At 43.3% G+C, this 22899-nt stretch overlaps 1 protein-coding gene across 5 annotated transcripts in view; it reads left to right on the top strand.

Annotated features, from left to right (window-relative positions):
• Positions 1 to 22899, top strand: part of LOC117410737 (serine/threonine-protein kinase D3) — a 110850-nt gene that overhangs the window by 44884 nt on the left and 43067 nt on the right. For 3 of the 5 annotated variants that reach the window (XM_034017509.3, XM_059025890.1, XM_059025891.1), the window contains exon 3: positions 19708 to 19846. In XM_034017509.3, coding sequence (XP_033873400.3) covers positions 19708 to 19846 — 139 coding nt within the window. Of the gene's footprint in view, positions 1 to 19707; positions 19847 to 22899 lie in introns of those variants that run through there. The other 2 variants (XM_034017514.3, XM_034017513.3) reach the window with 2 other exon arrangements.

Here is a 22899-nt window from a genome sequence, read left to right as displayed (position 1 = left end):
TCTAGTGCAGGCGGAGCGGAGAGGTCGAGTGGGGGTGTAGGGAGAGATGAGGGTCTGGAGGTAGCTGGGTGCAGTCTGGTCAAGGCATCTGTAGGCTAGTACAAGAGTCTTGAACTGGATGCGAGCGGTGATCGGGAGCCAGTGGAGTGAGCGGAGTAGTGGAGTAGCGTGGGCGAAGCGAGGCAGAGAGAACACCAGGCGGGCAGCAGAGTTCTGTATGAGCTGGGTTGCAGCGGTGAGCCAGGCATCCAAAACTACTCAACAAGCTGTCAAGTGGTTGCCTGGAATTGGGAATGTTCAGTGCTGCATCATACGGGGCAAAGCTGTTTCACATTTCAGTTATAGCTGTTTCCCATTTCTATTTTGTTTCCACTGTATGTGCCCTTGCCCTGTGACATGGGGGTATTGTACAATTGCAGGTGCACTAATTTGCTGAGTCCCTGCTTTACTGTATTGCTCGCTTTTACCCGAGGACACATTCCTATTGTTATAAATGCTATTGTTAAAAACATGCTGTACACAAGGCCCTGGAGAGAACAGCTGTGTGAGATGGGCTTGCCATCTATAGGATTTGGCAGACTTGATTTAAAAAAATAATAATAGCAATACAAAAAGAATACAAAGAAAGAAGCCACCCAGAAACAGGTGTGTGTTGCCATACATGTAGGGTTTCTGTGCAAAATGAGTGAAGCTTTGAAAGTTTTGAGAATGTTTTAGCAGTTCTGTTCTGGCCCCAGTGGGTACTGGGTGTAAGCTCAAGAATGAAGCTCTAGTGGAGTGTGCTGACTGTATCTTTTCATTTCTATAAAGTGGAACAGTAATGGAGGGTATAAATCATAATAAAAAAGTAAGTTAGACCTATGAAAGAGAGCTTTCTCAATGGGTTATGGGCTATTAATGATTGACTTAAAAAAAAAAAAAAAAAAAAATTGTTACCATGATAAAAATGATCACACAACACCATTGAATCTACAATGAATACAAACAATGTAACCTTTGAAGTGCAGCATCCTGCGAGAATTAAGACACATTATTATTATTATTATTATTATTATTATTATTATTATTATTAATAATAATAATAATAATAATAATAATAATAATAATAATAATAATAATAATAATAATAATAATATTTAGATATCTGGTAATAGCAGCTGACTGACATTATTTTGTAAAAGCCCTGTTCCTATAATGTAAACAGCTGTGCAGACTTGCTTTGATAAGTGGAAAATATGCTTCGATCCATTTCACTGCATCATTTTACAACAATACAGGGAGTCTAAGCATACATAGACCTGGATGTGCCTTGAACTTACACAATCATCCCATGAAGTATTTCTAAACCATAGAAATAAATGACAATTTTTCTGAGGCATTAATATCGTGGCATGCCTGATAAAGCTTAGATTTTCTTTATCAGCTATTTCACAAAATTGTTCTTTTTAAGGCAAGATGGAAAAGAAAACAAACCACACCACTTGCATAGAATTCCCTGTGTTGCTTTTAAGTGGAGTCATCAAAAAGAATTCTTTGGCTTGTCCTAGTGAGAGACTGTGCCATGCACGTCCTGCTGAAGCTGCTGCCTGACCCTGAGACATAGCCTTGTTGCACAGGCACCTCTCCTGTATTCACTCAGTATTGTCATATCATAAGGGTATGGGGCCAGGAGAACTCCTGCCAGGATTGGGAGTGATTGGAATTGTCATTAATATTGCTCAACAGCAGCTGTTTTCCATTCAAATCCACACCCTTTTCCCTCTTTGGTAAATTATATAACTTTTTTTTTTTTGTTCTCCTTAATTTTAATGGAGCTTGAGAAAAGGCAATTATGTATTTCAAAGCATACAGTAACAGCTGATAAGACCAGCAGTAAGAAACCATGCCATGTGTGGCAGGGCAGAAGAGAAACCTATACATAATTAGAGGGGGCAGAGCCAAGCCCTGCATGTAAATAAACAGTGTGTTTATTCAGCATGGGCGAATGCATTGTATTGTATTGTGGTGTACTGTATTATTGTAAAAAAAGGAAATGTATTGTTTGGGGTTTAAGAATGGTGATTGAATGTATTGTTTTGTATGATTTGAATGTATGTTGTGTTTCGTTGTTATTGTTCGGTTTGAATGCCTGGCAGAGGCGATGCTAGGAGAGCGTCCTCTGCCAGACAGCTTGTGAGAATGTGGCTGGTGCTGTTTATTGAATTATTGTTTGAGTGTTTGTAATTATTGTGAGATGGTCACATGTATAAAAACCCAGCAGCTCCTGTGTTCAAGGTGGGGTGTTCGAGAGGAGGAACGTGTGTGTGAGGTAAAGACAGAAAAACAAAACCGAAAGAAAGTAAATAAGAAAGAAAGAAACAATTGCTACACGTGTTGGAAGCAACTGCACCATACTTGTTTAGTTGGTGTCAGTTTTTGTATTTGTGACCTGTTTTTGTTTAAATATTTATTTTGCTGTGTGAGCAGTGTTTTTTGTACAGCCTTTTTATTTATTTATGTGTTTAATAAAAACGGCGCTGCACCTGCCTGTGTGTTCTCTGTCAGCTTCTGTGTCTGGTCTGGGGATGTCCCAGCAATAAGAAACCATGCCATTCTTCAAAGTGTCTGTCCTTGCAATAAGAAACCATGCCATTCTTCAGTGTCTGTCCCAGCAATAAGAAACCATGCCATTCTTCAAAGTGTCTGTCCCAGCAATAAGAAACAATGCCATTCTTCAAAGTGTCTGTAGAAGCAATAAGAAACCATGCCATTCTTCAAAGTGTCTGTAGAAGCAATAAGAAACCATGCCATTCTTCAAAGTGTCTGTAGAAGCAATAAGAAACCATGCCATTCTTCAAAGTGTCTGTAGAAGCAATAAGAAACCATGCCATTCTTCAAAGTGTCTGTAGAAGCAATAAGAAACCATGCCATTCTTCAAAGTGTCTGTCCCTGCAATAAGAAACCATGCCATTCTTCAAAGTGTCTGTAGAAGCAATAAGAAACCATGCCATTCTTCAAAGTGTCTGTCCCAGCAATAAGAAACCATGCCATTCTTCAAAGTGTCTGTCCCAGCAATAAGAAACCATGCCATTCTTCAAAGTGTCTGTCCCAGCAATAAGAAACCATGCCATTCTTCAAAGTGTCTGTCCCAGCAATAAGAAACCATGCCATTCTTCAAAGTGTCTGTCCCAGCAATAAGAAACCATGCCATTCTTCAAAGTGTCTGTCCCAGCAATAAGAAACCATGCCATTCTTCAAAGTGTCTGTCCCAGCAATAAGAAACCATGCCATTCTTCAAAGTGTCTGACCTTGCAATAAGAAACCATGCCATTCTTCAAAGTGTCTGTCCCAGCAATAAGAAACCATGCCATTCTTCAAAGTGTCTGTCCCAGCAATAAGAAACCATGCCATTCTTCAAAGTGTCTGTCCCAGCAATAAGAAACCATGCCATTCTTCAAAGTGTCTGTCCCAGCAATAAGAAACCATGCCATTCTTCAAAGTGTCTGTCCCAGCAATAAGAAACCATGCCATTCTTCAAAGTGTCTGTCCCAGCAATAAGAAACCATGCCATTCTTCAAAGTGTCTGTCCCAGCAATAAGAAACCATGCCATTCTTCAAAGTGTCTGTCCCAGCAATAAGAAACCATGCCATTCTTCAAAGTGTCTGACCTTTTGGAACAAAACAGTTGCTGTCTTTGCCTTTAAAAGTACCTGCAGTTAAATTTCCATTGCATATTAAAAAAAAAACTTGTGTTAGTCTTAACTAGGTATGCGTCCCAGGCTGCTGTGTCTGTATCATACTAGTTGCTGTGATGAGGGAATGCACTTTACAGACACAGAGGATTCTTTGTTCACATACATTTCTACTTCTGTATGTCTTGCCAGCAGTTTGATTTCACGATTCTCCTCTCTGCGTTTATTGTACTTTTGGATACTTCAGTTTTCAGATGAATATGCTTTACCACTAACTGAGCACACATATGAATGCTGTTTTATTAACAGGGACCAAATACCTCTTAGCTCCACTTAGCAGAACAGTAAATATATTTCAGTAACTTGAATTCCTCTTAAAAGGAAATACACAGAAATGATCTCTTATGTGCAGGTTTGTGTTTCTCTCTGTCCATCTCTACACATATAGGCTGCTTTTAAAAATGTATGTAATTTGGGAGGAATGTAATAATAAAGTCCTACACGTTCATGTTCAAATAAAATCCTTACGTTGTTGTAGAGCTTTTTAATGCATGTTTTATAACATAATCTGCTGATGTAAGCCTGTAATTAAATGTATTAGCCCACTAATGGATAGTGCATGTTTATTTCCTGTCTTATTAGTTTAGTGTTTAGTTCTGCAGCCCCCCTCCCCCACTGCCCTGTTTATCAGATGTCTCACTTAGCCGATTTATTAAGAAATGTATTAAATGGGACATATCAAAGTTTTAAAAAAAAATATTAATCAACATAGTAGTTCAGTACAACTAAAACTAATAACATCAACATGCCCATATTACATTCTTCTAGCAATATAAATCCTAGCAGGTTAGGAAAAAGAATATTTTTTTGGATACAGTAGACATAGTAATTAATAGAAAGGGGATTGCTGGACAATTGTGTAATAATGGTTGTACTTAGTTTTAATGTTTTTTTTTTTTTGTTTTCAGCATTCAGAGTTTGTATTTCCCTGGCTGTGTTCTGGTGCACGCTCAGCTCCTCTCACAAAGTGCAAGTAAAGAAATAGGATGTTGCTTTTCCTATTAAAGAGGCTGCTTGCACAGCTGCTGCAGAGCACTCGTGTGTCACATGACCCTTAAAGGGTCAGCAAGTGTGTACATCCAGCTCTGTGTGCAGCGTGAGCCCTGCTGCCCCTTCACAATAGGAAGTGACTCGCCATCAACACCGCTCGCTCACATCCTCAACACAATATTGGGTGGACGTTTTTATTTTTTACTGTCAGGATGTTCACCATATTCTCTTCAGGTGCCAGTATGGCAATTAAGTTGTTTCTTTCAAAATAGAAAACTTGGAACTATTTCAATTAGATTTTTTTAGGGCTTTGAAAAGTCTTCAGTTTTTTAATGAATGAACTCAAACTCGGTGCAGCTTGAAGTATTCTGTACGTTACATTGTTAGTCGCTTCTTTGCATACAGTAAGTTTACCTTTACAGTGTAAAATAAGGCAGTGTTTAGATTCATTAAGAGGAATTGTATGCATTCAAACTTTCGTATGTCAATGGACAATTGATAATGAACCAGAGCATAATGCATTAGTACAGTAAACTATCTACTTTGAGGTACACAATCACAGAGGGGTTCACTACTCTACCTACTGTGTGCTCTGTTTAGTTATAAGTACACAGCAGCTGCCACATCGTCGGTGGCATAATTTGCCTCTGGTGCTCACACTCACATTCTGTTACTGAGCATCCCTGTGAGGTGAGGGTGCTGTCTATGAGGGTGCTGTCTATGAGGGTGCTCTCTATGAGGGTGCTTTCTGGTGCTCACAGTGTTACTGAGCGTCCCTGTGAGGTGAGGGTGCTGTCTATGAGGGTGCTCTCTATGAGGGTGCTGTCTGGTGCTCACAGTGTTACTGAGCGTCCCTGTGAGGTGAGGGTGCTGTCTATGAGGGTGCTGTCTGGTGCTCACAGTGTTACTGAGCATCCCTGTGAGGTGAGGGTGCTGTCTATGAGGGTGCTCTCTATGAGGGTGCTCTCTATGAGGGTGCTGTCTGGTGCTCACAGTGTTACTGAGCGTCCCTGTGAGGTGAGGGTGCTGTCTGTGAGGGTGCTGTCTATGAGGGTGCTGTCTATGAGGGTAATTGCCATTCCAATGCCACATCTACAGTACTTTAGCTCCTGAAATCCTCAGAAACCCTTTAAGATGCCAGTTTCATATTTTCAGTGTTATGGAGACTCCTCAGACAAAATCTTAACAGCACCCTTCACTTTGACCTGTGACCTACTGTAAGATGGGCACCATATTGTGAGCATGTGACTTTTTGTTTTCTGGATGATAAAGAACTAGGCCCAGATATTTGAAATGTTTGCGCACTGCACAGGGGTTATGCACATCAAAAATGTCCATTATGCGCGAACATGCAAAATGTGCCATATTCAAAACTTCTTTTTGCGTGCCACAATCTGTTTTGCGCTGTGCATGCATAGTGCAATTTGGCAGGAGTGGCCGACAATTTCCTGAGATCATGCAATGTTTGAAACTATGTGCCAAGCACAAAACCAGTTTTGCGAGGCGCAAAATAACACTTTTAAAAAGCAAGCCTTAACTCCGCGCACATCACTCCAGCACTCATTCAATCACTGAAGTGAAATGCAGGCGTTTTCCGAGGTACTACAACAATGGAAAACACCAAGCAATCATACAAGGTTCCGTCCACATCTATATAATGATTATATTCAAAAGAACGATTGTGATAGCAGCATCACTAGGTTTAATACATGTTTAAAAAATAAACAGGGAAGCTGCAGTCATGATCGTTCTTTCGGACTGAAAGAAAACTAATCACTTTCCCAAGCACGCTGAAAGAATAACTCCCGAAACAGAATCAAGAGTACAGCACGGTATCATAGTACATACCATCGGTATGTAACATAGACCGAGCCGGCAGATACTAAACAACTATCTGTGTAATGCAGGAAAGCTTTACTTTAATAGACACATACAGAAGTATATCAACCCTAGATCACACAGATCTTGCATTCACATAGATTTCAATATCAAAGACACTGCTTATACAGTAGTAGGCTAGGCTACAGATTACTGTATTGGTAAATTTTGTTGGCTTTTTGAATGTAAAGTTAATGTACGAAAGGTGCTTTCTTATTCCACTGCCTGTTCAGCCTTTTTTTCTTCAGTTGAATTAATTGCCCCCCAGGTTTGTCAAGCAAGTTTTACACGCACACACACACGCACACGCACACGCACACGCACACGCACACACATATATATGGGCAGTGTGGAGTCGTGGTTAGGGCTCTGGACTCTTGACCGGAGGGTCGTGGGTTCAATCCCAGGTGGGGTACACTGCTGCTGAACCCTTGAGCAAGGTATTTTACCTAGATTGCTCCAGTAAAAACCCAACTGTATAAATGGGTAATTGTATGTAAAATAATGTGTAAAAAATAATGTAATTGTATGTAAAAATAATGTGCTATCTTGTAACACTTGTAAGTTGCCCTGGATAAGAGTGTCAGCTAAGAAATACATTTTATATATATATATATATATTATAAAAAACAGATGATTCCAGCTGGATAATTAATTATTGTTGTTGTTTATGTATGTGTGTATTTTCTTAAAACAGACACCTTTATCTAGGGCGACTTACAGTTCTTACAAAAAGACACATTACAAAAATCAGATCAGTCCAGACACAGAGCAATAGTGGTTTGATAAGCGGGATCACTGCTAATACTGAGAAAGAAAAAAAAACAGATGGTACTGTAACAGAAAATAAGAAAGTCAAAAAATGTAAATGAATTAGAATAGTTAACATGTACTCATATTTGTGTGACACCTGTCAAAATTATGGTGACAGAAGTAGAGAAATCATAAACTCACTTCCCAGCAAACAGAACAGCATAGATACATCTGTTTGAATTCCGTAGAATCTGTGATGGCCCTTTAAATATTTAGCTTATTAGCCATGCTAATGCCTGTGATAATGATAAACATTAGATACAAATGTATGCATGTGCGCAAATTTCATATGCTTAAGCACTAAATTATTTGAATTGAAATGGCTAAAGTTTTGCGATAAGCGTGACAGGCTTGCTATGTGCATAATGTTTCCAATTCATAGGTTTAGCTAAGTGCCCTATCCACTGGCAAAAGGCTGCAGTGCCCAAGGGCTCAATCTGTAAAATATCCCTGTAGTTGCATTTTCCTAAGGCTCCCTTTCCTTATAATCCCCCTTACCTGGTAATTCCACACTCGGGTATAAGGACACATCTGACTTTAAGTATTGTTATTTATTTCTCATTGATATCATAAGCATACCTTGACACCAACGATCTGCATTACATGCTATTGACTATGCCATACAGGTGTGGTGGGAGCAGGGGACGTGGTGAGTGAGGGACTCATTTGAGGAATATTGGTATGTACTGTACACCTATGATAGCTACTTGGCAGGGTATTCTTAACAGTCCATTGTCGTGTAGTATTCCAGTTCTGCGCATTCACGTGTAGCTAGTGTGCATTTGCGCTATATTGGTATTGAATGCACAGGTGGTTTTACGAGGCACAAACACATTTGCGAATTGAGCAAAAAACTGCTATTTTCCAACTTTTGCAACTGTTTTGTGCCGTGTTGGAAAATATCAATTTTTGTGCAAAATCACTAATTTTTGCGAGGCACTAATTTTGTGAGGGGATTGCGCATCACTTCTAATATCTGGGCCCCAACATTTTGAGATATTGGCTTCACACTCAATACGCAGCTGTATTCTATGATTCTCTACTGCAGATCAGTTTTGTTTGGGTTTCTTACAAGAAAAACGTTTTTAAGTAATTTTTACCAAGCTGCTGATGCTACAGTGTCAAAGCCTTATCTCTTTCATCCATTGAGTCACAATTGACTAAATAAGATACAGTAATGACCATGATATTGGCTGAGGCACAGTAATATGGCTGCCATATTGAGGTCATGTGGCTTCTAAATCTCTGGGGTATGTTTTTCACATATCCATTGTATTTCATGTTTACAGACGGTTCCATTTGAGATGCCTTTCCCCTTGCAGTGTGCCTCTTTAGTGAAGGGGTTAACAAAAGGACGATGCTTTCAAAGCTGTTTATCACATTGCATGTTGTTCATTGTTTGATGCTATGCTGCTGTGCCAGCTATTTGTTTTTCTTTCTCTATAAAATAGTTGAATACAGTGCTATTATCTACTTGTTTAATGAATGATATAGTGAAAAGAGATCCTATTGGAAAAGATCATCAGATTTGGTGGGATGATTGTAAATGGTAGAATTTGGGGCCTTTTAATTAAACATACAGAAAGTACACAGCATATGAAATGATTGTAGAGTAGATGAGGCCTCACAGACACAGCGGGGGTTTACTGGAGTGTATTCAGCTGAGCAGATCCTTAAGGCGCATACAGACTGTGTTAATTACCAGGGAAAGGCTAGCTCTGTTTTTATTGATTTAACCATGTCAGTTTTTAAATCTGCCACACTGAACAGACTCCATTCAGAACTGTGTAAATGCAACATAAACTGGAGCTTTCTATACATGCTGTGCATGTACAGTAATAGGCTGGTGATTATTGCATCCTATACATGCTGTGCATGTACAGTAATAGGCTGGTGATTATTGCATCCTATACATGCTGTGCATGTGCAGTAATAGGCTGGTGATTATTGCATCCTATACATGCTGTGCATGTACAGTAATAGGCTGGTGATTATTGCATCCTATACATGCTGTGCATGTACAGTAATAGGCTGGTGATTATTGCATCCTATACATGCTGTGCATGTACAGTAATAGGCTGGTGATTATTGCATCCTATACATGCTGTGCATGTGCAGTAATAGGCTGGTGATTATTGCATCCTATACATGCTGTGCATGTGCAGTAATAGGCTGGTGATTATTGCATCCTATACATGCTGTGCATGTACAGTAATAGGCTGGTGATTATTGCATCCTATACATGCTGTGCATGTACAGTAATAGGCTGGTGATTATTGCATCCTATACGTGCTGTGCATGTACAGTAATAGGCTGGTGATTATTGCATCCTATACATGCTGTGCATGTACAGTAATAGGCTGGTGATTATTGCATTCTATACATGCTGTGCATGTACAGTAATAGGCTGGTGATTATTGCATTCTATACATGCTGTGCATGTACAGTAATAGGCTGGTGATTATTGCATTCTATACATGCTGTGCATGTACAGTAATAGGCTGGTGATTATTGCATTCTAAACATACAACAGGATAACTGTTTTACTTGCAGCAAAGAGAGAGTTTTAACAGTTTGTTCTGACTCTGATCTCTGAGTTTTTCCACACATAGATTAACATCTCATCAGGACAGCTATGTCCAGCCTATTGATAAGGCAAAGCAGCCTTTCCCTGATAATTCTCAGAGCTCTGCCACTTTAAGCAGCTGTTTTTTTTATTGTATTTAATTTAATTTTATATATTTTACAGTAGTCATACTTCAGGAATGTTTCTTAGCTCACACAATATCAATGTTTTGTATTTCAGCAATCTGAAAAACAGGCATGGTAGTTTTTTTTTTCCTCTCTCTCTAGAGATTTTCAAACGTCTATGCTCCTATTCTTCAGGCATGCTTGGATTTTAAATATTGGATTTAATGTTGATAGCAGATTTCATGCATGCTGTGTATTTGACATGACATAAAGACCCAGGGACTCGGTGGAAAAAAAATAACTGGCTTTGAAGTATGTTGGTGGCCTTATTGTCTGCCTTATTGCAGCCCTGAGTATTGGTTTGTGTTGGGGACTAGCCCAGGGAAAGCTGCAGACTGTAAGCTTGTGTGAGAGAATGCATGTCGAAGCGTCAAGCTCCTGAGTCCCTGGTGCTTGTATCATTTCCACTGCTCTGACAGGATTTTCAGTTCCCTGTGCTGAGGGAACCATTGTAGACCTGGATTATCCAACTAACAGCTGGGAGTCCTATAAAGATGCTGTGGAACACAAGTATTATAATATCCTTACAGGATAGATTTCAGCCTGTTGAACACAGCTAATGTTTTAATACATAACACGTTTCTGAACACTTACATGTTCCCTATCGGGTTGTGTTGAAAATGTAAGCGCATCATATTTTGAACTGTTTAAATGAGTCATTACAGCAGATGTGAAAGCAGGCTCTGTAGTCATGCTGTTCTTGGAGTGGCCAGTAGTTTTGCTCAGTTAGTGGAATTCCTGTAGCATTGTGCTGTATAACTTTGTAATTGCCTCTACCAGCCCCCAGCAAAGGAGGAGCAGTCTGTCCTAGATGAGCCACAGCAGACCAATGCTGGGTTCTGCCCACAATAAATGAAAAGGCTGTTGTGGTCTGTAGCTTGGCATCTGCTTTGGTGGTGCTGGGTTTAGATCTCAGCTGTGTAGCTTTAGCAATGCTGTTTGCCAACACAACAGAGCATGCCCTATGCACAAAGGCATCATGTTAACGGTCTCTTTAGAATACCAGGGTTGCTGTACAATAACCTTACATTTTATAACTCTCCTTGAGGCACTTCAGTTCTGTATGGTTTTGTGAGATAACTATTCTATTCATTCTAAAGCTGGCTTCCCAAAAAAACAATAGAATAGAAATCGATTGATCTTTTTGGATGTTAGTGGTCTTAAGTCTTTATCTTTCTCTTTGTGGTGGTGGGGGTACAATGTGGTTTGGCAGTCATGTAAAAATGTCAACCCATAATGATTGTTCATGACCAAGCTGTTGTTTTGACCAGCATTTCTGTGGGCTGAGGTTTTAACTGCTGTGTGTTTATATTGAAATATCTCCTGAATAATTATATTCACTGTAAATTACAACACCCAAGCATTCATTCTGAAAGAAACTTTGTATTAAAAAAAAAAAGATGCAAGCAGAGATATGAAATGTGTTGTTTTTTACCCCTTTTCCGCTGGCACAATCGAGCCGTCCGGGCCCCAGGCTATTTCTCCAGCCGAGCGAGAACCAAGCCGTGAAACTGGCCTCACATCACATGTGAATGTGGCTCAGAGCGGAGCCGGGCCAGGGGCGGGGTTACTGATTTTCGTCATTGCGTTGTGTCAGTTAGCACACCGTGTTTGCAGCACTTTGCATCTCCGCTGAGAGGAGTATCGCTGCAGAATGCAGACTCGCACAGCATAGCTCTCACAGGCAGCTCACACAGCATAGCTCTCACAGGCAGCTCACACAGCATAGCTCTCACAGCATAGCTCTCACAGGCAGCTCACTCAGCATAGCTCTCACAGGCAGCTCACACAGCATAGCTCTCACAGCATAGCTCTCACAGGCAGCTCACACAGCATAGCTCTCACAGCATAGCTCTCACAGGCAGCTCACACAGCATAGCTCTCACAGGCAGCTCACACAGCATAGCTCTCACAGCATAGCTCTCACAGGCAGCTCACACAGCATAGCTCTCACAGCATAGCTCTCACAGCATAGCTCTCACAGGCAGCTCACACAGCATAGCTCTCACAGCATAGCTCTCACAGCATAGCTCTCACAGCGTAGCTCTCACAGGCAGCTCTCACAGCATAGCTCTCACAGCATAGCTCTCACAGGCAGCTCACACAGCATAGCTCTCACAGCGTAGCTCTCACAGGCAGCTCTCACGGCATAGCTCTCACAGCATAGCTCTCACAGCATAGCTCTCACAGCGTGGCTCTCACAGGCAGCTCACACAGCATAGCTCTCACAGCATAGCTCTCACAGGCAGCTCACACAGCATAGCTCTCACAGCATAGCTCTCACAGCATAGCTCTCACAGGCAGCTCACACAGCATAGCTCTCACAGCATAGCTCTCACAGCATAGCTCTCACAGGCAGCTCACACAGCATAGCTCTCACAGCATAGCTCTCACAGCATAGCTCTCACAGGCAGCTCTCACAGGCAGCTCACACAGCATAGCTCTCACAGCATAGCTCTCACAGCATAGCTCTCACTGGCAGCTCTCACAGGCAGCTCACTCAGCATAGCTCTCACAGCATAGCTCTCACAGGCAGCTCACACAGCATAGCTCTAACAGCATAACTCTCACAGCATAGCTCTCACAGGCAGCTCACACAGCATAGCTCTCACAGCATAGCTCTCACAGGCAGCTCTCACAGGCAGCTCACTCAGCATAGCTCTCACAGCATAGCTCTCACAGGCAGCTCACACAGCATAGCTCTAACAGCATAACTCTAACAGCATAGCTCTCACAGGCAGCTCTCACAGCATAGCTCTCACAGCATAGCTCACACAGCATAGCTCTCACAGCATAGCTCTCACAGCATAGCTCTCACAGCATAGCTCTCACAGGCAGCTCACTCAGCATAGCTCTCACAGCATAGCTCTAACAGCATAACTCTCACAGCATAGCTCTCACAGGCAGCTCACACAGCATAGCTCTCACAGCATAGCTCTCACAGGCAGCTCACTCAGCATAGCTCTCACAGGCAGCTCACACAGCATAGCTCTCACAGCATAACTCTCACAGCATAGCTCTCACAGGCAGCTCACACAGCATAACTCTCACAGCATAGCTCTCACAGGCAGCTCACACAGCATAGCTCTCACAGCATAGCTCTCACAGCATAGCTCTCACAGGCAGCTCACACAGCATAGCTCTCACAGCATAGCTCTCACAGGCAGCTCACACAGCATAGCTCTCACAGCATAGCTCTCACAGCATAGCTCTCACAGGCAGCTCTCACAGGCAGCTCACACAGCATAGCTCTCACAGCATAGCTCTCACAGCATAGCTCTCACTGGCAGCTCTCACAGGCAGCTCACTCAGCATAGCTCTCACAGCATAGCTCTCACAGGCAGCTCACACAGCATAGCTCTAACAGCATAACTCTCACAGCATAGCTCTCACAGGCAGCTCACACAGCATAGCTCTCACAGCGTAGCTCTCACTGGCAGCTCACTCAGCATAGCTCTCACAGGCAGCTCACACAGCATAGCTCTCACAGCATAGCTCTCACAGCATAGCTCTCACAGCATAGCTCTCACAGGCAGCTCTCACAGCATAGCTCTCACAGCATAGCTCTCACAGCATAGCTCTCACAGGCAGCTCACACAGCATAGCTCTCACAGCATAGCTCTCACAGCATAGCTCTCACAGGCAGCTCACACAGCATAGCTCTCACAGCATAGCTCTCACAGCATAGCTCACACAGCATAGCTCTCACAGCATAGCTCTCACAGCGTAGCTCTCACTGGCAGCTCACACAGCATAGCTCTCACAGCATAGCTCTCACAGCATAGCTCTCACAGCATAGCTCACACAGCATAGCTCTCACAGCATAGCTCTCACAGCATAGCTCTCACAGCATAGCTCTCACAGCATAGCTCACACAGCATAGCTCTAACAGCATAACTCTCACAGGCAGCTCACTCAGCATAGCTCTCACAGCATAGCTCTCACAGGCAGCTCACACAGCATAGCTCTCACAGCATAGCTCTCACAGCATAGCTCTCACAGGCAGCTCACACAGCATAGCTCTCACAGCATAGCTCTCACAGCATAGCTCTCACAGGCAGCTCTCACAGGCAGCTCACACAGCATAGCTCTCACAGCATAGCTCTCACAGCATAGCTCTCACTGGCAGCTCTCACAGGCAGCTCACTCAGCATAGCTCTCACAGCATAGCTCTCACAGGCAGCTCACACAGCATAGCTCTAACAGCATAACTCTCACAGCATAGCTCTCACAGGCAGCTCACACAGCATAGCTCTCACAGCATAGCTCTCACAGGCAGCTCACTCAGCATAGCTCTCACAGGCAGCTCACACAGCATAGCTCTCACAGCATAGCTCTCACAGCATAGCTCTCACAGCATAGCTCTCACAGGCAGCTCACTCAGCATAGCTCTCACAGCATAGCTCTCACAGCATAGCTCTCACAGCATAGCTCTCACAGGCAGCTCACACAGCATAGCTCTCACAGCATAGCTCTCACAGCATAGCTCTCACAGGCAGCTCACTCAGCATAGCTCTCACAGCATAGCTCTCACAGCATAGCTCTCACTGGCAGCTCTCACAGGCAGCTCACTCAGCATAGCTCTCACAGCATAGCTCTCACAGGCAGCTCACACAGCATAGCTCTAACAGCATAACTCTCACAGCATAGCTCTCACAGGCAGCTCACACAGCATAGCTCTCACAGCATAGCTCTCACAGGCAGCTCACTCAGCAGCATAGCTCTCACAGGCAGCTCTCACAGGCAGCTCACACAGCATAGCTCTAACAGCATAACTCTCACAGCATAGCTCTCACAGCATAGCTCTCACAGCATAGCTCTCACAGGCAGCTCACACAGCATAGCTCTCACAGCATAGCTCTCACAGCATAGCTCTCACAGGCAGCTCTCACAGGCAGCTCACACAGCATAGCTCTAACAGCATAACTCTCACAGCATAGCTCTCACAGCATAGCTCTCACAGGCAGCTCTCACAGGCAGCTCACTCAGCATAGCTCTCACAGCATAGCTCTAACAGCATAACTCTCACAGCATAGCTCTCACAGGCAGCTCACACAGCATAGCTCTCACAGCATAGCTCTCACAGCATAGCTCTCACAGGCAGCTCTCACAGGCAGCTCTCACAGCATAGCTCTCACAGCATAGCTCTCACAGGCAGCTCACACAGCATAGCTCTAACAGCATAACTCTCACAGAATAGCTCTCACAGGCAGCTCACACAGCATAGCTCTCACAGCGTAGCTCTCACTGGCAGCTCACTCAGCATAGCTCTCACAGCATAGCTCTAACAGCATAGCTCTCACAGGCAGCTCTCACAGCATAGCTCTCACAGCATAGCTCTCACAGGCAGCTCACACAGCATAGCTCTCACAGCATAGCTCTCACAGCATAGCTCTCACAGGCAGCTCTCACAGGCAGCTCTCACAGCATAGCTCTCACAGCATAGCTCTCACAGGCAGCTCACACTGCATAGCTCTCACAGCATAGCTCTCACAGCATAGCTCTCACAGGCAGCTCTCACAGCATAGCTCTCACAGGCAGCTCTCACAGGGTAGTGCAACGCGTAGTTGGCGTCATCATTATACGCTACAGGAGTGAATGAAGCGCAGCGGAACGGAATATCCACTAGAAACTGTCCTCAGGGCATCTGATGATTCTAAGGCTTTTGTCAAGCACTCCCACCTTTCACTTCCCGAGCTCGTCACCTCTCCGACATCAACCCACCCTGACCCTAACCCAAGCCAGATCCTAAAACCTAACCCTAACTCCAGCCCTAAAACCTAACCCAACCCCGACCCTAAAACCTAACCCAACCCCGACCCTAAAACCTAACCCTAACTCCAGCCCTAAAACCTAACCCTAACTCCAGCCCTAAAACCTAACCCAACCCCGACCCTAAAACCTAACCCTAACTCCAGCCCTAAAACCTAACCCTAACTCCAGCCCTAAAACCTAACCCTAACTCCAGCCCTAAAACCTAACCCAACCCCAACCCTAAAACCTAACCCTAACTCCAGCCCTAAAACCTAACCCTAACTCCAGCCCTAAAACCTAACCCTAACTCCAGCCCTAAAACCTAACCCTAACTCCAGCCCTAAAACCTAACCCAACCCCGACCCTAAAACCTAACCCAACCCCGACCCTAAAACCTAACCCTAACTCCAGCCCTAAAACCTAACCCTAACTCCAGCCCTAAAACCTAACCCAACCCCGACCCTAAAACCTAACCCAACCCCGACCCTAAAACCTAACCCCAACTCCAGCCCTAAAACCTGACCCTAACTCTAGCCCTAAAACCTAACCCTAACTCCAGCCCTAAAACCTGACCCTAACTCCAGCCCTAAAACCTAACCCTAACTCCAGCCCTAAAACCTAACCCAACCCCGACCCTAAAACCTAACCCCAACTCCAGCCCTAAAACCTGACCCTAACTCTAGCCCTAAAACCTAACCCTAACTCCAGCCCTAAAACCTAACCCAACCCCGACCCTAAAACCTAACCCTAACTCCAGCCCTAAAACCTAACCCTGACCCATGAGAATCATCTGATGCCCTTCAGATGTTTCTTTGTGAAGCACACACTCTTGCACAGTTTGTCTGCAGGAGGATGACGTAAATTACAAGTTGCGAATGGAGCAGTACCCTGTGTGAGCTTACTGCGAGAGCTACGTTGTGCAAGCCTTCGTTCTGCAGTGAAATATTCTTGTCTCCGATTTGTATCACAACTGAAAATAAGCCATGAATGCTTAAATGCAGTGGTAGTCCTAACAGTAAAATACTGTACTGTAATGTCATTTTAATTCAAAGGCCATTACACGTAACACTACATGGTAGTTAAACTAGGCACCCTCACAAGACGATCGCTTCTCAAGTATACTGTAGTAAAATAGGATTCTGTAGCCTTGAGTAAACATAATCGTGATCATATAACAAGTTGCTTACCCACGAGGACTTGTTTTGATGAATTGTCCTCAGTGATTGAGCACCATTGACATTTGTATACTGTATTTAAACTGCTGATGCCCGGAGGCGCTTTTGCTAATTGCAATGTGACGTGGCTGAGGGTAGTGTAAATGATCAGGCTGGAGTCTTGATTTACAGTTTAAAATCGGTGTTGGTTTAATTTTTCTTACAGTGCGGTGGGGAAACAACCGCTAATAAAACAAAACAAACTGAATAAAGCTAGCTCTCAGTTAGAGCTCTGACTAAACAATACTTTGTGTGGTCCCTGTCTGACGTCAGGACGGATAAGCCGTTTACCAAATAAACAAATACAAATCAAAACAGTTCATACGTTTCCTCCGGAGCTACACAAATACTGTGACTGCTTTACTTATTTGCACAGTACAGAACTGAAACAAACATCGCACTCGCTCTTTAGTTTTGGTTTCTTTCTCTTACTTCTGCTTCCTTACCCCTCTATACCCACCTCACAAAGTTATTGGCTAAGCCCTTTTTATCGAGGTGTCATTAACTTTAACAAGCAGTTAACCAATTGACCATTATCCTTGATTCGTTAAGGAAACAACTATGAATTATCCGGCGGCTTGCATACATGTGGGAACTCATGACATCTAGTGGTCAACCCATTAACTGCAGGGACCAAGCTGTTATTCTCAAAGTAACATACCGATTCTGAAGCACTTCACCACAGTAATCAATCAGCCGCTTATAAGAATCAAATCTTCTGAGACGGATGTGATTCTTATAAACGGAGTGCACTGTATTAACACTGATAATCATAACAGTGCAGAAGTATCACCTGTGACAGGGATCGAATGATTCTTGGTGTTAGATATCCCTCCTGACCTGCGAGGCAGCTGCATAAAGGGAACAGAATACCCTGGACTAAATGGCACGACAATTTATTCCCAGGGTTAGGTGGAAGTCAGCCATCTAGAAAGGGGGCAGAGCTACGGTATACGAATTCAATGACCCGGATGAGAAACGGCGTGGTATCCGCGGATTGGAGGAGCGGATGCGCTCGTTGACCAAGGGGTCATGGGTGACGTTATAAAAAGAGGACATAGTGATGTGATCTGTTCCTTTGTGAATGGTTACGTTAAATGACCAGAAGGAGAACCTGTGCTGTGAAACGTGAGTGTTTTGTTTGTTTTTGTTTGTCGTTAATAATACTGTTTGTAATTATTTGGACGGCTAACACGGTCCGGAGCTGTTGCCTAAGGCCAGCACCCGGATCAACAACACTGCACTTTTGTTGTCACTAAAGAACTGTATTCACTACGAGCACTAAAGCACGCACTGTGGACTGGTGTTTGTGTTTGTGTTTGTGTTCCGTGTGGGTGAACTGAAACAGGACTGTTATTATTTCGGGGCAAACCCACGGATTATAAACAAGCAATACACGCCGCTGTATTGCTTCATTAACATTGTTATTGTTTACTGCTGTTAGCCATCAGGCATTGGATTATACAATTGAACCTTCATTGCACCTGGATTATCGTTGTTTGTCTGATTATTGATCACCTGCACCTGCACACTGTTAACCACTTTGCCACATCACCATATTCTTTATACAGGATCTAAGGACTCATTTCACAATTTCCCTTCCTTGTGTTTCAGCAGTACATTCAGATAAAGGTGAACTTCAGCTGAGTATCAAATTAATTTGCTATTTCTGGATTAGACACATCTGATCACAGAGCTGAACACAACTGAATTAGGCAATGTGGGGAAGCTATAAAAAAGGCCAACAAGATGCTCGGATATGTTGTGAGAAGTGTTGAATTTAAAGGGAAGTAATGTTGAAACTTTACAATGCATTAGTAAGACCTCACCTAGAATATTGTGTTCAGTTATGGTCACCTCGTTACAAAAAGGATATTGCTGCTCTAGAAAGAGTGCAAAGAAGAGCAACCAGAATTATCCCTGGTTTAAAAGGCATGTCGTATGCAGACAGGCTAAAATAATTGTATCTATTCAGTCTTGAACAAAGAAGACTACGCGGCGATCTGATTCAAGCCTTCAAAAACCTAAAAGGTAGAGACAATGTCGACCCAGGGGACTTTTTCGACCTGAAAAAAGAAACAAGGACCAGGGGTCACAAATGGAGATTAGATAATGGGGCATTTAGAACAGAAAATAGGAGGCACTTTTTTACACAGAGAATTGTGAGGGTCTGGAACCAACTCCCCAGTAATGTTGTTGAAGCTGACACCCTGGGATCCTTCAAGAAGCTGCTTGATGAGATTCTGGGATCAATAAGCTAATAACAACCAAACAAGCAAGATGGGCTGAATGGCCTCCTCTCGTTTGTAAACTTTCTTATGTTCTTATGAATTTCCTCTTGGCAAAGTCATAAATCATGGTATGCTTTTACTCCTTCACACATGCAGGCAACCACATGCCTGACAGGTTTGAAATAGTGCATTATATTGCAACTATACAGTGATTAAAGCTGGAGATCAATGGCTTGTGGGTGGAAAGTTTGTAGCCCAAAAACGTCAGTCATAAGAAAACAATGCTGTTTATGGGGCTGCTGAGATGTTGCATGCACTAATTCCCAATCTTTTTTTTTTCTTCAGTTTCCAGAGTGTGGTTTCTTTGGCATGTATGACAAAATCTTACTCTTTCGCCATGACCTGAACTCTGAAAACATCCTGCAGAGGCTGCTGTCAGCGGAAGAGATCCATGAAGGAGACCTGATTGAGGTGGTCCTCTCTGGTAGGTACCTCACTCCCTTCCTACAGGAGCCACACTGAGGCGGGCCAGGCAGAGCTGCTGCTGCTGCTTTGTGTGTGTGTGTGTGTGTGTGTGTGTATGTGTGCGTGTCTGTCTGTGTGTGTGTCTCTGTGTGGGCAGGTATTACTATCAATGTGCGGACAAAATTTGAGAAAATGTCCCCACAAAGATAGTAACTCCTGAAAAAACGACGATGGAGTTTTGTCAGACTGGAGTTATAAATAGTAAATAAAAATATAGTGCGCGTGCGTGTGTGCGTGCTTGTGCATGTGTGTGTGTGTGTATGTGTGTCTGTGTGCGTGTATGTGTGTGCGTGCGTGCGTGTGTGTGTGCATGCGTGTGTCTGTATGAGTGTGTCTGTGTGTGTGTGTTGTACAAATGCCCCACTTCACCTACAAACAGGAACAGCTCTTGGCTGACAATCAGTACCCTGGAGATGAGATGGGAAAGCGTTGTTCCCTGCTCCTGATGGTTCCCATGCTCTACCTGTGTATGGGAAGCACAGGCTGCTCAAACCCTTAATCTTATAACTAGTGCTGCACAGATCTTTTTAAATCTGTTGTTATGATAATGGATAAGTAAAAAGGGTGCATGGCTTTAGATGTAGTTTTAATGTTTGATATTTACTTCTCTTTTTATGAAGATCCGGTGCTGCATTTTCTTTTCTATAAATGTCTTTAATGGCTTTGTACTTGCAAGGAAACTTCTTGTTTTCTCATGTGATTCTCTTGATTACAGGTAAGCCAAGTAAAATGTTAACATACAGGTAGGAAGCACATACTGTATAAAAGTAATGATGCCAATCCGGCTGGATTTACTCCACTGCTTGGTGGAGATACTGTCCTGGCTGGAAGTGATTGCAAGGGAGAAGTAGTCTGCTCTTGTATCAGGATTGAAGAAGCCAGTCTGATGAATACCCTGTAGAGGATCAGGATTGAAGAAGCCAGTCTGATGAATACCCTGTAGAGGATCAGGATTGAAGAAGCCAGTCTGATGAATACCCTGTAGAGCAGGGGTGCCCAATCCTGGTCCTGGAGGGCCGATGCCCTCCTGGTTTTTGTTCAAACTGTACACTAAATTGATTAATTGGACCAATTAAGCTTCTAATAAGGGCTTGATTAGTTCAATTAAGTAATTTAGGGCACAGTTGCAACAAAAGCCAGGAGGGCATCGGCCCTCCAGGACCAGGATTGGGCACCCCTGCTGTAGAGGATCAGGATTGAAGAAGCCAGTCTGATGAATACCCTGTAGAGGATCAGGATTGAAGAAGCCAGTCTGATGAATACCCTGTAGAGGATCAGGATTTAAAGTGCAAATCTGCAGTATAGTTTCTGCTTTTTATTTAAGTATTTCCCTAGAATTAGACTGAGTTAAGCGTACAGCAGTATCCATTGACAACTGTCGCCAAATTAGGTTTGCCTCCATCTCAAATGCCTGCTGTGGTTTGGCTCTCGATGCAGACAGGTGATTAGCACTTGCCTGATACCCCAACAGCAGCAAGTTTGTTTTTTCCCCTCTGAGCAAACAGCTTCCTGAACACAGCGGCCACGGCAGGTTTGAAGTCAGCCCACTTCCTCACGCTGTCGCTGCTGCACCACACAGAAAGCAAGGTGCACAGGTGCGCTGCGTACACTAGGTACCCTGGAGGGCTTTTGTAACCGTCATGAATAAAAGATGCTTTGGTTCCAGTTTCCCTGACTTCCAATCCTTCTACTAGGACGGTGTGTTTTTGACAAATACGTTCTGATGGTGCATAGAGAGTGAACTGTTCGCTGATCTCGCTAAATACAGTAAAGTTTTAAAGAGAAAGGGAGAGTGCATTTAGCCTTGTATTTCCGTGAGGTTTTCTGTAAGACTCCCAGGAGACTTGGGCTGTCTGAAGGTAAACAGTTTAGCCTATAGTAGAAAATTGCACTTAACCATGCATGATTTTACATGTTACTGTACTCAAAGAATGCTTGTATCTGGAAATGTTTTACTGGATACAATGGCTGTCAAAAGTATAGACACCAGATAAATCATTCCATTTTCTCCCAAAACATTTGGAACCCATGGTGAATATAAATCAGATATATCAATAGGATTCTAAACATGTTTCACAGGCCAGACACACTGTATAATGATGAGTCTCTAGTCTGGATTGAAGGATCCACATCTTTGCTGGCAGTTAGTGTTGTGTATTCCCGTTTTGTCTTTTACTTTCAGACTTTTAAGATACAGTGGTTCATAAATCAGGTGGCTGTGGTTTCAAGACAGCATATTAGATGAGGGCCTCTTTGTCTGTCCTGGATCGTAGCAGAGACCGGTGTAGAGCAATCCTAAAACACACTGTAATAATTAGTGTGAAGCCGTGGTCCTGGATCGTAGCAGAGACCGGTGCAGAGCAATCCTAAAACACACTGTAATAATTAGTGTGAAGCCGTGGTCCTGGATCATAGCAGAGACCGGCACTATGAGATTCGTGGCTCAGTAGGTTCCTGGAACGTACGTGAAGGTCAGCAATAGCTTGTGTTGAACAGACAGACCCGTTTGAATATAAAAGCACAGCGATATGGCCAATGCTGAAGCTATGTGCTTTGGAGATGAAGACAATTACATTAGGCGTATTACTCTGTCAGTACTGTAACTGGTGAAAAGCCTTTGCTGATACACCAGCATGAATGCAGTTCTGTTAACTGACGTTGTGTATGTTAAACATTCACGTTTCATAGTGGAATGTATGTATATATCCATTAACTAACACTTTTGTGGTGGAAATATGCAGCTTAAATGTCCTCCATAATGGCTTGTTCCTCATGAAACATCAGGCATGTGTGCAGGCAAGGTGAAGAAGCCCTCCCTGCCAGCTGTGTGCCAGCAATGCCCCTCAATCAGTGAGACCTGCTACCTCACCACATACTGAATCGAGCTGATCTGCAACCAGGGGGTGTACATTTTATATTGTAACACAGCAGGGAGGGGGTTAATATCCTCCCTGCATGAAAACCATATGCAAATGCACACTGATTGAGTTTAATTGTTTTGTTTTATTGTTT

Source organism: Acipenser ruthenus, chromosome 6 (assembly GCF_902713425.1).
Source record: "Acipenser ruthenus chromosome 6, fAciRut3.2 maternal haplotype, whole genome shotgun sequence".
NCBI classification, from domain to species: Eukaryota; Metazoa; Chordata; class Actinopteri; order Acipenseriformes; family Acipenseridae; genus Acipenser; species Acipenser ruthenus.
The sequence above is the reverse complement of the archived record's forward strand: the minus strand, read 5'-3'. Positions and strand labels throughout refer to the sequence as shown.